We start from the raw sequence: 16,380 nt of genomic DNA on the forward strand, positions 1-16,380 counted from the left end.
GCCGTTGGAAAGGCATGACGGGAGCGGAGTCCCAGCCCAGGAAGGGGAGGGCTGTGCTGTGCGGCTGGCTGGCTGGCTGGCGGAGGCAGAGCGTGCGAGCGCGGTGAGTTCCTGGGAAGGGCTGCTGCAGAAGTCAGGAAGGTCCCTTGCTGCGATCGGTGGGTTGCGCCGGGACTCCCGAGGCTGGAGTGTGGGAGGGGGAAGCTGGCACACTTGGGGTGGTCGCCCCCCGCAAGCAGTCCACTGATGCGGTAGTGCTCCATGCAGTGCTCACAGGCAATACAGGCAATACACTGTGAGCTCACAGTGCTCACAGGCTGGAGCAAGGCGGAAAGGGGGGAGGGGATTGATGCAGTGGACCCCCCCAATCACCAGTGTGCATTCTTGTTTCTGCCCCCCCAGCACCAGTGTGTATTCTTGTTTCCTGGACCACCCCAGCATAAGTGTGCATTCCTGTTTCAGATGGGTGTCGATGAAAACATATTCAGCACCCAGCATAATAATGTGCTAGAATGGGGGGGGGGGAGTGCATTTTAAGTACTTATTCTAGTGACCCAGTGTTGTTCAACCAGTGGTACGGGTACCACCAGTTGTACTTGAGGGGGTGTCTGGTGGTACTTGCTGGACCCCGGGATACCTGCCACCCAGCAGCAAGACCAGGAACGCAACAGAACGAACAGCGATAGAAGGCTTGCTGGGCAGGCAGAGCTCCAAGGCATTGTGCTATACCTGTAGATCTGGCCATGGAAATCTTGGCTCTACTTCCACGGGTTCTGAATTCATTCAAGCCAGTTCATGCAATCACAAACTAGGCCTGGAAATTTTTGTGCTAAAAAAAGCCCTCCTGTCCTGAGCCTCTTACTGTTGTTTGTTATGTTGCATGTGGCCTCCCACCCCAGAAGTAACTGGTGATGATGTCATCATTTGGTGGGCCACTGTGAGATACAGGAAGCTGGACTAGATGGGCCTATGGCCTGATCCAGCGGGGCTGTTCCAGTGTTCTTATGAGAAGTGGTACAGCAGAAGACAAACATTGAGAAACACTCTCCTAGTTGGATCCAAACATGGTGCTTGTCGTAAGTGAAAGCATGTTTTGTAGGAGCATTCCAAATTATATTATCTTGCACCCAGCCTTAGGAGATAAATTCTTGCCCTTAAGGAATCTACCACCTCATCTTGCTACACCTCTAGATCTGGCCTTGCCAGTTCATGCAACCACAAACAACACCAGAAATTTCTAGGATTACAACCATTCTGGTTAGCTTCCTATACATTTAGCATATCATGTTGAAAGGATTCCTTGTGAACTGACCCATTCGCAACTGCAAATGCATGGACCTGGCATTGCACTTTTCCCAAACAGAGAGCTCGCTGTAATCACAGAAGCTGTTACCTACAAAAAGCCATGTTGCATCTGATGCTCTCCACCTCTAGAGACAGTCAAGATTTATCATGTCCCACAACAAGGACAAATGCGTTCATGTGAATGCCTCTTGACTTGCTTTTCTTCCCAAGGAAAAGGATCCCTACAAACTGGGTGCTGTCCGAGGTTTTCTATTAGCAGGTAGTAAAAAGAACACGCCTGGTTTATGGGCCTCATTTTCAGGATTAAGGTTGTCTCTGTCTCCACTGTCTGCAGGAGATTTCTAATGCCATACTGTATCCGGAGGGAGAAAGCACACACATGACCAGGCAGGTAGTTTTTCATGCAGGACATTTGATATACACATAACAGGAAAGCAGCCATGTAACTGCACACCTTTTCCCCTGCTGTCAACTCACACAACACCTCCTCTTCCACATAGTCAATGTTCATGTTTCAACCTCTTCTTTGCAGCTCAGATGCTGTCTAATGAAGATCAGAAGCAAGGTTTGCAGGCTAATTTAGATATTCATGAAAATGTCTTCTGGAGTCTGCTACTAGGCTGGTTGTTCAGATTTCCTGCACTTAGAAAACTAACACATGATACTTTTAAAATCATGTCTAGGTTCTCAGATTAATCTATGCATGACCATGGTTTTGTGCCTTGGTAAGAATGTTTTGGGATGATGGTTTTATTACACAATGAATGTGCAATTGATAGAGGGCATCTCAGTGTCTTTCTCCTTGCTATCACTTACATTGTGGGGAAATCAAATTGTCTCAGCAATAAACAGAAAAAGCACAATTCATCCTTGCACCAGAGCCCCCCCCCCACAGTTGGTACATTAACTTCTCATGTTTTTGCTTGTTACCCAATACTCATGTTGACAATTATAACATCATACTAGTTCAAGAAGGGTTCTGAGTCCTATTGAAGTGGCTCAAGCTTGGTTTTGCTTCTACCAAGCTGCCTCTCTGGCTTAGGAAAGGACAAGTCTATCAGTGGCTGCTAGTTGTGATGTCTGTGTGCTACCTCCAGATGCAGCAGTATGCCTCAGTGTATCTCCTGCTTGTAGGCTTCCCAGAGACAGTTGGTGGGCCACTGTGGGAAATAATGCAGGACTAGATGGGCCTTTGACCTGATCTAACAGGGTTTTTCTTATGTTCTGCGTTCTTAACGTCTTCCATAGTGCAGGTGCACTGATGGGCTGGTTTATGTAATATCCTGACTGTTCACTTGTGTAAGGACACAGTTCATTTTGTGCATTGATACTAAAGGTCACTACTGTATTCATTTTGTGCCTTTAGTAAGGTTCTTCCTTTGTTTACAGTTCTGTGTTGTGAAGAGTGAGGTTTAGAAACCCCCGGCTTGCTTGAAGTTCTCTGCCCTATAGATTATTATGGAATCTGTGATGAAGCTCCAAAGGGTGCAGCTGAAATGCAAGAACCTTCATGAATTCCTGCGGGGCCTCAGCCCTGCCATCTTAGACCGGCTGTACAATCACCCCGCCACCTGTCTGGCAGTCTTCCGGTGAGTGAGAGCTCCTTTCTTTCTGAATTTGGTTGCCTGAGCTTCCACTAAGAAGCTTAGAGCCCTATCCTATCCAATTTTCCAGTGCCAGTGCTGCTGTGCCAATGGGGTATACACTGCTTCCTGTGTTGGGAAGGCGGTCATAGATGCCTCCTCAAAATAAGGAAATGTTTATTCCCTTACCTCGGAGTTGCATTGCGGCTGCATCGGTGCTGAAAAGTTGGATAGGATTGGGCCCTTAGTCCCATCACTGCTCACTAGAAATCACTCATCATAATATAATTGAAGCCCATTTTAAATGTGCCAGGGACTCATAGTTCCAGTGCCACACTAATGCTGCATGTGCAGGTAAGGAGACACACAGGCGTATGGAGTACCATGCAAGTAAGATTTTTTGTGTGTATGTATTTTGGTGTTTAAGTTCACCCTTCGTGTTTGGCTAGATCTGGTCACTGTAACAGGAAAGCACATTGCCCACTGTTCAAGTTAAATTGAGTAGTGTTGTCTAGGGGTTGTCTTTTTTTAAAATGAATATTTCCAAATAAAATGCAACATTTCCAGGTTTTTAAAAAATTGAAAAATATTTGATCATTGCCTTTTGTGAAAGCACTACTGCTTATTAAAGCATTAACCATTTTTAAAAAAATCTTCCCAATACTCTTCTTCCCATTCTAGCTTATCTCCTAATTCATTTTTTTTTAATTGCACTGCATTTTCCATAGTAGTTTTTATAATTTATCTATACATGCTTTCATGGGAATATGCTCCACTACACAGTGGGAATTTATTTCTTTGCAAATAAGCAGTGAATCTCACTATCACTTTTTACAGATAGGGGACTGGAGTATAGAGAGTTTGTTTGCCTCCACCACCACCCCTGCTTAAGCACTGACAGATGTTGCTGAACCTTCATGGTATCTCCTGAGTAGAAGTGGCTGTGACGGAAGCATTTAGTACTTATGGAACTTTCCTTGGGTTGTTTTCAGTGAGCTGCCAGGACTGGCCAAAAATTACGTCATGCGGATGCTCTTCCTAGAACAGCCCCTTCCTCAGGCAGCTGTGTCATCATGGGTAAAGAAGGAATATATCAAGTAAGTGTCTAACATGCCCCATCTCAACCAAGAAAGTCTTATGAGAGCATTGAGAAATCTGTTAGGAAAGGCACTATGGAGTAGCTCTGAGAATGTGATTCTACTTGACCTTGCTATTTGGTGCAGAAATATGTTTCCTTACTTTATATTGCATTGCTGTACTTATGTTGTCCTACCCTTCCTCCAAAGAGCTAAGGGAGGTACACATAGCTTCCCTCTCACTTCCCAACTGTATGAGGAAGGTTAGGCTGGGAGATGGTGACAAGCCCAAAGTCAGCTGGTGAATCTCAAGACTTGGCCCTCCCCAATCTTAAAGCCCAGACTTATGGAGGATTGGGCTGCCAGGCAAAGTGCAGTACATAAAATGGTTGCTGATGGCACATACCGCACTCCAACAGCACAAACCCTGCCACACGCAGCGGACCTAGTAAGTCAGGGGTGGGCAGGGAGGAGCTGGGGCCAGGGAGGAAGCGGGAGAAGGTGGATCCAGCTGCAGTGGTGCATGCCAGATCCTGTCCCCTCCTTTTCAAAGCTCCCCATCCCTTTGCTCTCCAAATGTTTGACACTGTGTCAAAATGTTTGAGTACCCCTGTTCTAGAATGAAGCCTTAGGAAGATTTTACATTCTGGAATCTTCTGAGCCCCCATCTAAGTGAAAGTGACAGCAGCTTCTCAGGGTTGCTCCAGGAAATGGTTCCATGTGCCTGTAGGCTCCAGACATGCATTGAGTTGTGTGTCCTTGTGCTCGCACAACCTTGTGGAAGGAGGGGACAACCCTGGTTAGCTGCTTTTCAGTGGCCTGATCTAGGCAGGCTTCTCCAGGTTCCCTTTGGGGGAGAAGATTTCTTGCCTGATCCATATCGCTTGTTCTCTGAAGACCAAGTCCAGCTTCTGCACTTGCTGGACTAGTCTGTCCTTGGCTTTACAACTGATTCTTTTCCTTTAGGGAGCAGGAGGAGAGCTCCGATGTCCTGCTGGGCTTGAGACTCTGGCATACGCAGTTGCTCCCAGGGGGCCTCCAAGGAATCGTTTTGAACCCCATTTTCAAGGAGAATTTGCGCATTGCCCTGCTTGGCGGGTAAGTGAGAGCCCTGAGGAGCAATGCAGAGCGTCAGAGTATTTAATATACCAAAGTGAAATCCCTTGGGTTTTGATCTAATAGCAGTGTATGAAAGAGTCCCATGTTTTTTATTATGACCAGTGCACATCCAGCATGTGCTTTGCTGGTCAAGATTTGGAAAGATTTCCACTCCCTGTCTCTTTTCAAGGTTCACCTTAGCCATGGTTTATTGTTAACATTAGTATTGATGCAAGCTTGAATACACTTAACTTGAATTTGGGGTCAGTGCGCTATGTCAACCATAGTTTTCTCATCTCACTTATGGAGCACAGACCATGTTCAGGTTCTGTGTTGGGACCTAGGGAATTGATCCATGTAGAAGACAACTATGACTGGAGTTGAGAACCTTTGCCCTCGTGTCAGGGTTCGCATAGCAAAGAGCATTGCCCCTTCTGTGACTTACCTCCTCTGAAGCTGTTTGACCAAGTTCCTGGCTTCTCATTCTGTCTCTATAGGGGGAAGGCCTGGTCTGATGATACCAGCCAACTGGGTCCAGATAAACATGCCCGAGATGTCCCATCTTTAGACAAGTATGCCGAGGAGAGGTGGGAGGTAAGCATTTTTGTCCTGATTGGCTTTAGGGTATGCCCCCTTGGGGACAGAGGGAACTGTGATTGGTGCAGCGCCCTCCAAATTAAACCCATCGGGACTGAGTTTGCCCTCTCTCCCCTTACCTAAGAGTCTAGGGCTCAATTCTAGACTCTTTGCCCTGAAGGATGAAGGAAGAAAAGGGAGGAAGGAAATCTTGTGATTTCTTGGGTCCTGGGCATGTTTGTTTTATTCTAACTTAGGAACACCAGGTAAGGCTTGTGCTATTGGATCCGCCAAGCAGACTCCATTCCGAATGGATCATCATCTCTCCTCCTTCTTAATTGCTTTGTACTTAAAAGTAGGCAGTCTCTATGCTTCTCTCCAGTTATATTGCTGGCCCATGGACACTTGCATAGTGCTACTTCCATAGCCTGTCCTGATTTGCAACTACTAATTGGCTCAGAAGCCCTTCTCACCACTATTTCTGTTAATTTGCATGACCCTCAACTGAGCTCCACACAGCTTGGAACTTGGCATTCCCAGAAGTTCAGCAGTGACATACGATGTCATGACTGAATCTCTGGGGACTCTATCACACAACAAGGAAGGGGGTCCACAGAGCCGCCTCCTGCTGTTGCTGCAAGGAACCTGCAGGCCCAGAAGTCTTCTGTCAGGCTTCGTTGTGTTGGGACCACATTTTCTGTCAGGCTGGGCCTTGAGACTAGATTTTGTTTGCAAGGCCATTCACTGTGAGTGAATCACTGAACTCTGAGTGAAAACGGAGCTTCTGTGTGGGTGTGCCTAGGCCCATTTTCACTTTGGTGCAGAGCCAGTGACGAACCAACCTTTTCAAAAGCACACATTTGGTTGTGCTTTGGACACGACATCTGCTTCTGTTTTTCACCTTGTCTCCTTTTTAGGTCATCCTGCACTTCATGGTGGGTTCCCCAAGTGCGGCGGTGAGCCAAGATTTAGCCCAGCTGCTTATTGAAGCTGGGCTGATGAAGAGGTAAGTGGCAAAAACCAGAGAGGAAATCCAGGAGAAAGAGAGGAATTTAAAAGTCGGGGATAAGAGATTGTGCATGAATAGTAGATGGAGTGATCTCGGCTGTTCACCAGTGTTTCCACAGTAACAACACCTTTGTGAGAGTGTTGGCAAGCCAAGCCCCTGTCACAGATGCAACTGTAGTTCCTATTCCTCCCCACCACAGGAGAAAGCATTTGTCTGAAGAGGCAAATGCTTTCCCTGTGGAGAGAGTGTCCATACACACTGGTATACTGGGGGCGTCTTCAAGATTACAGCACTTAAGGAGATACTTTAGACTTGTGTATTGCGGGTGAACAATCTAGAAGTCAGACACACCTTCCTGAGATACGTTAAGCTGTGCCTTTCTTTTCTCTTCAGCAGTGAACCTGGAGAACCACCCTGTATCACGTCTTCCGGCTTCCAGTTCCTGCTACTGGACACCTCATCCCAACTGTGGTACTTCATGCTGCAGTATCTCCAGTCAGCTGAGGTGAGGAGGGGCTTGCCTTCCACCTCAGCCCCAGCTGCTCTGTGTCCTGTTCCCCCCCCCCCGGTTCTATATTAACTTTCTTCCTTTCTGTCTCGTCCCCTATAGACCCGGGGCATGGATCTGGTGGAGATTCTTTCCTTCCTGTTTCAGCTCAGCTTTTCCACTCTTGGCAAGGTGAGATAGAGAAAGGCACATGCTCTCATTAGACCCAGGAGGAGGGAGGAGGTAAATTTCATCATTGTGAGCTGCAGGAACAAGTGCAGTGGGCCTTCGGTATCCATGGGAGATCCATTCCAGGGCCCCCCATGGATACCAAAATCCATGGATAATGAAATCTGCCGAGGAGCCTGGCACAGCATTGCAAAACATATCTGGGGACCTGGCCCTCTGGAGGTTGCACGCAGCCTCCTCAGAAACATGACAGAATGTGTCACGTTCTCCTCCAAGACGTGGCAAAGGCACTTCCAGTTTGTGCCGGAGACTTCCTGGCCCTCTAGGGAACTTCTAGGCCCTCCAGCCACGGGCTGTGGATACTCAAATCCAGGGACGCTGAGCCCACGGCAAGGCCCACCTGTTTCCTTTTTTTCCTGAACGTTCTTTCATTCAGTTCAATGGGTGACTCTTTTATTCATGCTCTCCACATCATTCATAATTTTACAGACCTCTGTCATATCTCTCCCCCCCACTGCCCTTAGTTATAATTTTTCCTTAAGCTAAGAATACCAGTTGCCCAGTGCTGAAGCACCCAGTGTTTTACCTCAATGAGTGATGCAACCCTCTTTCTTTCTCTCTGTTTCCAGGATTATTCAGTAGAAGGGATGAGTGAATCTCTACTCAATTTCCTTCAGCACCTTCGAGAATTTGGCCTGGTCTTTCAGAGGAAAGTAAGACACGGAAGGGCGTAAGAGCACTGATTGAGTTGGATTATATGGGGGTGTGGAGAAAACCCAGGACTGGGGAAATCTAGGGCATTGAAGATGTTTTGGCAGTGATTAGGAGTTGGAGCTTTTGAGCCGAGATTGTCCATTTGGACTGAAAATTGTTAGAAGAGCAAAGAACCTGGCCAAGAGTCTTGATGCCAATGTCTGTCCTTCCCTTCCAGAGGAAATCCAGGCGGTACTACCCCACCCGCCTGGCCATCAACCTTTCCTCTGGCATCTCAGGAACCACAGTCGACACCCATAACCAGGGCTTCGTTGTTGTGGAGACAAACTACAGAATCTATGCATACACAGGTCAGAGTTCAAAGTCTGTGTGTGTCCCTGTCCTGTTGTTACTGTTTATTCACCTGAAGTCTGCCTGGGTAGTTGCTGCCTGTGTGGTCACTGGGGCTCACCGATTCAACTCTATTGGGCCGTTGCTTCAGAGACTACACTGGCTACCTGTTCATTTCCGGGCTCAATTCAAAGTGCTAGTTTTCACTTCTAAAGCCCTTTACAGCTTGTTGTTGTTGTGTCCGACTCTTCATGACCTCATGGACCACAGCACGCCAGACCCCCCTTTCTACCACTAACTTCCGGAGTGTGCCCAAATTCATGTTCATTGCCTCCATGACACTATCTAACCATCTCATCCTCTGCCGTCCCCTTCTCCTTGTGCCCTCAATTTTTCCCAGCATCAGTGTCTTTTCTAAAGAGTCCTCCTTTCTCATGACCAAAGTATTTCAGCTTCAGCATCTGTCCTTCCAATGAACAGTCAGGGGTGATTTCCTGTAGGATTGTCTGATTTGATTTCTGCAGTCCAGGGGACTCTCAAAAGTCTTCTCCAACACCATAATTCAAAAGCATTTATTCTTCGGCGCTCAGCCCTCCTTATGGTCCAGCTCTCACAGCCGTACATTACTACTGGGAAAACCATAGCTTTGACTATATGGAGCTTTGTCAACAAGGTGATGTCTTGGCTTTTCATTAAGTTGTCTAGGCTTATTATCGCTTTCCTCCCAAGAAGCAAGCATCTTTTAATTTCCTTGCTGCAATCTCCGTCTGCAGTGATCCTGGAGCCCAAGAAGATAAACTCTGTCATGTCTTCCATTCCTTCCCCTTCTATTTGCCATGGGTTGAAGGGACCGATGCCAGGATCTTAGTTTTTTTAATGTTAAGTTTCAAGCCACATTTTTCACTTTCCTCTTTGAGAGGTTCTTTAGTTCCTCCTCGTTTTCTGCCATTAAAGTGGTATCATCTGCATATCTGAGGTTATTCATATTTCTCCTGGCAATCTTAACTCCGGCTTGTGACTCATCCAGCCTTTCGCATGATGTACTCTGCATATAAGTTAAATAAGCAGAGTGACAATACACAGCCTTGTCATACCCTTTTCCCTAACTTAAAACAATCAGTTGTTCCATATCCGGTTCTAACGGTTGCTTCTTGACCTGCATACAGATTTCTCAGGAGATCGATGAGGTGGTCTGGTACTCCCATCTCTTGAAGAACTTGCCACAGTTTGTTGTGATCCACACAGTAAAAGGCTTTAGCAAAGTCGATGAAGCAGAAGGAGATGTTTTTCAGGAACTCCCTTGCTTTCTCCATAATCCAGCAAATGTTGGCAATTTGAACATTCTTTGGCATTGCCTTTCCTTGGGATTGGAACATAAACCAATATTTTCCAATCCTAAGGCCAGCGTTGAGTTTTCCAAATTTGCTGGCAGATTCAGTGCAGCACTTTAATGGCATCATCTTTTCAACTTTTAAGGAGCTCAACTGGAATATTGTCATCTCTGCTAGCTTTGTTGTTACTGCTGCTTTCTACGGCCCACTTGACTTTGCACTCCAGGATGTCTAGCTCAAGTTCAGCAATAATACCATCGTGGTTATCAGAGACATTAAGATCTTTCTTGTAGAGTTCTCTATGTATTCTTGCCACCTCTTCTTAATTTCGTCTTCTTGTGTTAGGTCCCTACCATTCTTGTCCTTTATCCTGCCCATCTCTGCATGGAATGTTCCTTTGATATCTCCAATTTTCTTGAAGAGATCTCTTGTTTTTCGCTTCTGTTGTTTTCCTCTTTTTCTTGACATTGCTCATTTAAGAAGGCATTTCTATCTCTCCTTGCTGTTCTCTGGAAACTGCATTTAGTTGGGTATATCTTTCACTTTCTCCTTTGCCTTTTGCTTCTTTCCTCAGCAACTTGTAAAGCTTCTTCAGACAGCCATTTTGCTTTCTTGCATTTCTTTTCCTTACGGATGGTTCTAGTTGCTACCTCCTGAACTATGTTGCAAGCCTTAAGGCACTCTCTCTGACAAACCTTTAAACCTATTTGTCACCTCCAGTGTGTATTCATATGGAATACGATTTAGGTCATACCTGAATGGCCTAATGTTTTTCCCTACTTCCTTCAGTTTAAGCCTGAATTTTGCAATAAGAAGCTCATGATCTGATCTGATCAGCTCCAGGTCTTGTTTTTGCTGACTGTATAGAGCTTCTCCATCTTTGCCTGCAGAGAACATAATCAATCTGATTTCTGTGTAGACCACCTGGTGATGTCCATGTGTAGAGTCGCCGCTTGGGTTGTAGGAAGAGAGTGTTTGCTGTGACCAGCGTGTTCTCTTGACAAAACTCTGTTAGCCTTTCCCTACCTCATTTTGTGCTCCAAGGCCAAACTTGCCTGTTATTCTGTTACCTCCTGACTTCCTACTTTAGCATTCCAATCCCCTATAATAAGGAGGACATCGTTTTTTGGTGTTATTTCTAGAAGGTGTTCATAGAATCAATTGATTTCATCCTCTTCAGCGTCAGTGGTTGGAGTGTAAATTTGAATGACTGTGAGGTTAAAAGGTTTCCCTTGAATTCGAACTGAAATTATTCTGTCTTTTCTGAGATTGTACACTCTTTTGTTCACAATGAGGGCTGTTCCATTTCTTCTATGGGATTCTTGTCCACAGTAGTAAATATAATGTCTATCTGAATTAAATTCGCCCATTCCCGTCCATTTTAGTTCACTAATTCTCAGGATGTCGATGTTCAGTCTTGCCATCACTTGTTTGACCACATCTAGCTCGTCTTAATTCATAGATCTCATGTTCCAGGTTCCTATGCAGTATTGTTCTTTACAGCATCGGACTTTCCTTTCACTTTCAGACATATCCACATCTAAGCGACCTTTCGGTTTTAGCCCAGCGCCTTCATTCTTTCTGGGGCTAGTTGTAATTGTCCTCTGCTCTTCCCCAGTAGCATATTGGACACCTTCTGACCTGAGGGACTCATCTTTCAGCATCATATCTTTTTGCCTTTTGATACTAGGGTCCATAGGGTTTTCTTGGCAAGGATACTGGAGTGGGTTGCCATTTCCTTCTCCAGTGGATCACATTTAGTCAGAGCTCTCTGCTATGACCTGTCCACCTTGGGTGTCCCTACACAGCATAGTTCATAGCCTCATTGAGTCATTCAAGCCCCTTCGCCACGACAAGGCAGTGATCCATGAAGAGGCTTTACAGCTCAGGTTCAGAGTATTTGAGGGACCACCTCCTTCCATATAATCCTACCCGTCCTCTCAGGTCATCAGAGGGGACCCTTCTAACTGTGCCACCACTAGTAGAAGTGAGGGGGGTGGCAGCAAGAAATAGGGCCTTATCTGTGGTGGCGCCCTGTCTGTGGAATTCCCTCCCTCTGGAATTGAGAACAGCTCCCTCTTTGGAGTCCTTCTGGCGGGGTCTCAAGACCTTTTTAATTAGAGAAGCTTTTAAATGTTGACATCAGGGGGCTAGCGCTTTTTATGAAACTTCTTTTAACTGAATCCAGTTATGTATTATTGTTTTTATGGTTTTAATTGTTTTATATAAAAAATCTTAGAATTGTTTTGATTGTTTTTGTAAGCCGCCTTGAGCCGCCTTAAGCGGGGTGGAAATGCAGAGAATGAATGAATAAGGTTAGTTAAACTGAAATTAAACAAAGGTAGATCAAGAGCCTCGAATTGTCCAGGCTCTCTCTTTACCATCTTCCTTTAAAGTAAAGGCCATGTATTTACTAGGGCATGGTTCAGAACCTAATTTCCATTCCAGAGCTCATCCATGAAACACATGCACATTTGAGCATGTCCAGGTTTGCTTTTTATCACCACCACTTCAAATCTGGCTTTAGGAGAAGGTCAGAGACCATCCTTATACGTAGAAAGGCATGACTGCCTCTTCGCTTCCTGCTTTGGAAACTAAGCGATTACTGTTTTTCCTCTGCTTTTCTTTCCAGATTCCGAGCTGCAGATTGCGCTCATTGCCCTCTTCTCTGAGATGCTCTATCGCTTCCCTAACTTGGTGGTGGCTCATATCACCCGGGAGAGTGTGCAGCAAGCCATCGCCAATGGCATCACAGCAGATCAGGTGAGGGAGGCAGTCAGACCCCATTGACTGCTTTCCTATTGAGTGAGCCAGTTTAATATAGTATAGCTTGCATCTTTCTGGAATCATTAGTTACCCCCTTAGCTTCCAAGTGAATGATTCCAAGTCTAGATGCAAACTCCATTGGAGATGATAACATGATTGAGTCACAATGTCTGACAAAATGCAAGAGGCCTGTTCTGGCTCATTTACTTGGTTCTCGCTCATTTCTACAGATCATTCATTTCCTCCGAACCAGAGCTCAATCCGTGATGCTGAAGCAGGTAAGGAAAGGGTTGGGGACTCCTGAGTTCCCCTAGCAAGACATGGGGCAGGACACCCCTTGGATTAGAATACATAGGAGACTTCCCTGTTTTAATAGGGCTGATACTGTTTCCAAGGCTGGGGAGCAGGGCTTTTCTCAGAAGGACATTGGAAGTGTTTGGGGCATCATACTGGACCAGGAAAGGGTGACTGAAGGATTCTGGGCTGGGAAGTTGTAAGGAGATGCTAAACCAAAGCTGCTACAGCTATAGGAGAAGCCAGTCTTTTTAAGGTACTTTGGAAGAGGGTGCTTTGCCATGCACATGATCATAATTCTCTCATCTGCTCCCAATAGACCCCGGTGCTGCCCCCCACCATCACCGACCAGATCCGGCTGTGGGAACTGGAACGGGACAGGCTGCGCTTCTCTGAAGGTGAGCATCTGAAGATGAGAGAGCAGATGAGTAGCTGGGTGAGGAGGGAGGAAATATGACAAGGAGCAGCTCTGGACCATTGCTTCTCAACCAATGACACTGCTGGTGGTGCTTCAGAGTATGGCAGGCGGCACTTGGCCTGGTAGAAAAATCGAAAGGGGTGTGAGATGTTGCTGCCGCCACCACACAGCACTGCTCTGCGTGAGCCAGAACGAGAATGGCTGGGATAGCAGGAGTTGCATCTGCACAGCAGCCCAGGTTTCGTCCTTCAAAAAAAGGCACAGGAAGATGCCTAGTTGAGGAGAAACCAGAAGGCAGCAGTTTGCAGAGGCTCTCCCTTGCTGCAAGAGCAACTGTCAAGTGAGCCACATGGTCCCCGTTGTAACAACCACCTCTGCAGGGAGCAGTGCTCACAAATGTGGTATTTGCAAAGAAGTGGTATTCAAGTTGGAAAGCCCTGGTGCAGAAGCTGTCCCTATCACACAGGCCTTGTGTTTTCACCTGTGTGTGTATCCTGCCCTTCCACCCAGAAGCACAGACGTTCTCAAGGGACATGGTTCCTCAACCCTCTTTTAACTTCACAACCATTTTATGAAGTAGGCTAAGTGGAGAGATAGTGACTACCCAAAATCATGGCAGGGGTTTGCCCAGGGCTTCCTGGCACAAGGCTTCCAGCTCGTGCTGGTCTCCCATCATTTCCATCTTCCTGTATTCCTCTATTTCACACCCTTGCCCTGCTCCCTCTTCCTCGTATTTGTGATGTGCCTGTGTATGTGGGTGTGTGTGTGAGAGAGAGAGAGTTAAACAGCTAGTTCAAGCAGAACCCACCACATTCCCTGCCTGTCAGCCCCTTCACACAATTCTTTTAATAGCACAACGAGGGAGTTCTAAAATCTCACCTGCTTTAATCTTGTATATGGAAATTCTTTTTTCATGGTAGCAGAAGGACCGCTATAAAAACCTTCCTTTCTTCTCCACTGTGGACTCCTTTCCTGCTGCCTCCATATACTGAAAGCATTTGTTCCCCCTAGTAATTGTGGGAGTGATCATGCGGCCCAACAGAACAGCTTTAATGTTTTTATTTATGAATAAAGAGGTTGCTTTATTTGCTCAGCTAGTCTGTTATGAGGGAAACCTGCTGCCAATACCTGGACAGTGTGACTAAACCATTTAAGCGGAAAGGGACAGTTGGCTATCTCAGCCCCACTCACACGCTGGAAGGCTGGCTGGCTGGCTGAAAGGCTGGCTGGCTGGCTGGCTGGCTGGCTGACTCTACCCCTCATGTAGATTCAGGACTCCAGCAACTTCTTCCTAAACAACCTTCCATGTAAGCTGTGTGGCAGCCCAGGCACACAGCTGTAATTGAAGCTCCGTGCAGTTCCAGCTGGGTTTTCCTATTATGGGCCAGCTGCATTTCTTTATATGACTTTTGGATGAACATCACAAACAAGTAATCGCAAGACCAGTAGAGGAAAACATTAGAACAGGGTTCCCAAATAATATTTTGCAACATCTGAGGGCATCACAGCATACTCACAGGGGCACTGTGGGATGCCTCTGGTTGCCGTCGTCCTTGTTCCCCCTGGTGCCGCCATCTTGGATCTCACAAACTCTCAGGAAATGCGGGTGCTTGCATCTAGCAAGATTTTACAGTATCCAAGATGAAGGCACCTGGCTGAGCCGGGAAGAAGAGGCTGCAGGGGTGTCATGATTGAGTAAGTTTGGGAACCACAGCTAGAGAGAACATGGTTCCTGAATTCCTCCCTTGGGTCCTTGCTCTACAGCCATCAGGGGACACGTGCTCCTGCTGATCATGTTGGCATCCTTCAGTCTCGGAAGACTATGGTGTCACGCTCTGAATGGTGGTTCTGGAACAGAGTGTCCTCTCCAGTGCATGAAGCCTGGGTAAAGTAGGTATGGAGGATAGGCTGTTACCCATGCAGCAAATCCCCCCTCTCCACGTCGCTGAAATGGTCCAATGGAAAGACAGAGGCCAATACGGTTGGTTCCAGCGGCGTCGCAGGAGTTGCCAGAACATGACTGTGTTCAGCCATGAACTGCCTCAGGGACTCCAGCTCTGGATTTTGCCTCGAGGTTGACTCCTGAAGCCTTTTCCATAACTGGATGTAGCCACAAGGCAGTGGAGGTTTGGGATCAGAGTTTTCCTTCTCTCAGATGAGCTGCCTTCCCAGGCTGATGAGTCCCATCTACCCGGTGGCTGTTTAGTCGCCTCTTACGTCAAGTACAGCCAAACTGAGGGCCTGTTCTTATCCCCAGCCTCCAGGGGTTAAGCCCCTGGTTCAGCCTCTGCTGAAGTGCCATGCAAAGATGCCAACATGTAACCAGATTGTGGTATTTTGTTTAGAAGTGGCTTCTGAGAAGCTTTCCTTTTAAACTCTCTCCCCCAACTTCCTCAGTGACTGTGTGAGAATTCCTCTTCTAGTCTTCATGCCTTCTGCCTTTCAATTGTAATAAGCCAATGCAGACTCTTGGAGGGAATTTTGAATAACCAGCTGGAAGTGGTCACTGTTGACCAGCCAGAACTGCAGGTTTACAGTGGTCCAGACAGTTCTAGAGCATCCAAACTTCCACAGTTCTGTTGTCTTTGAGAACCTGCTATTCTCTATGGTGACTGACAAAATTCTGCCTCATAAAATCTCGACTTACCTCTTCCTCCTGGGACCCTCCTCCTCCTGTCCCTCTCATTATGTCTCTCTTCCCTCTTAGGCGTTCTCTACAACCAGTTCCTTTCACAAGTGGACTTTGAACTGCTGCGTGACCATGCCAGAGAACTTGGGGTACTCGTCTTCGAAAATCCTGCCAAGCGTCTCATGGTGGTGACTCCCGCTGGCCACTCGGATGTGAAGCGTTTCTGGAAGCGGCAGAAGCACAGCTCCTGAGATCTTTCCTCTTTCTTAGTGCTAAAAACTGGTGGGGTGTTACTGTACCCTTCTTCTCCTACTCACCCAAAGTTTTAGTACAGTGAAGAACTTTCCACAGGGTTTGCGAAGACAGAAGATTGCCTGATGATTATTCTTCAGGCAAGAAGAATCCCTTGAGTAGGAAATTGCTGGGAAACCCACCCCATGTGCAAGAGGTGCTATTCAATGCAATAGAAATGCACTGTGCTCCAAGTACACATACCATGCGCAGGAGGACAATAATATTGTTGCCCTTATTGTCTATGTGGCAATGAAAAGCTGCAGGTCTTTTTCTCTCATGAA

The 16,380-nt window shown here is 46.6% G+C and overlaps 1 protein-coding gene across 3 annotated transcripts; it reads left to right on the forward strand.

Moving 5' to 3' along the window:
• Positions 1-80: 80 nt before the first annotated feature.
• Positions 81-16,056, forward strand: GTF2H4 (general transcription factor IIH subunit 4). 3 transcript variants are annotated; one of them, XM_066616416.1, is made up of 14 exons: positions 81-103; positions 2,695-2,894; positions 3,881-3,985; positions 4,931-5,062; positions 5,560-5,656; positions 6,556-6,644; positions 7,041-7,152; positions 7,258-7,326; positions 7,953-8,036; positions 8,255-8,387; positions 12,331-12,461; positions 12,695-12,742; positions 13,078-13,156; positions 15,884-16,056. In XM_066616416.1, exons 2-14 carry the CDS (start codon positions 2,764-2,766, stop codon positions 16,054-16,056), a joined length of 1,383 nt encoding a protein of 460 aa, XP_066472513.1. In that variant the 5' UTR covers positions 81-103; positions 2,695-2,763. The 3 variants fall into 3 exon arrangements, with proteins under 3 accessions (XP_066472513.1, XP_066472515.1, XP_066472514.1); XM_066616418.1 differs by having other exon boundaries at positions 7,044-7,152; XM_066616417.1 differs by lacking the exon at positions 81-103 and adding an exon at positions 120-158.
• The last annotated feature ends 324 nt before the right edge of the window (positions 16,057-16,380 follow it).

This window comes from Tiliqua scincoides, chromosome 2 (assembly GCF_035046505.1).
Source record: "Tiliqua scincoides isolate rTilSci1 chromosome 2, rTilSci1.hap2, whole genome shotgun sequence".
NCBI classification, from domain to species: domain Eukaryota; kingdom Metazoa; phylum Chordata; class Lepidosauria; order Squamata; family Scincidae; genus Tiliqua; species Tiliqua scincoides.

Bases quoted from the DNA above. Each gene is read 5' to 3' on its own strand.
- GTF2H4 (XM_066616416.1), top strand. From the start codon at position 2,764: ATGGAATCTGTGATGAAGCTCCAAAGGGTGCAGCTGAAATGCAAGAAC. The intron at 2,895-3,880 runs GTGAGTGAGAGC...GGTTGTTTTCAG, and splicing joins ACCTGTCTGGCAGTCTTCCG to TGAGCTGCCAGGACTGGCCA. The intron at 13,157-15,883 runs GTGAGCATCTGA...CTTCCCTCTTAG, and splicing joins CAGGCTGCGCTTCTCTGAAG to GCGTTCTCTACAACCAGTTC.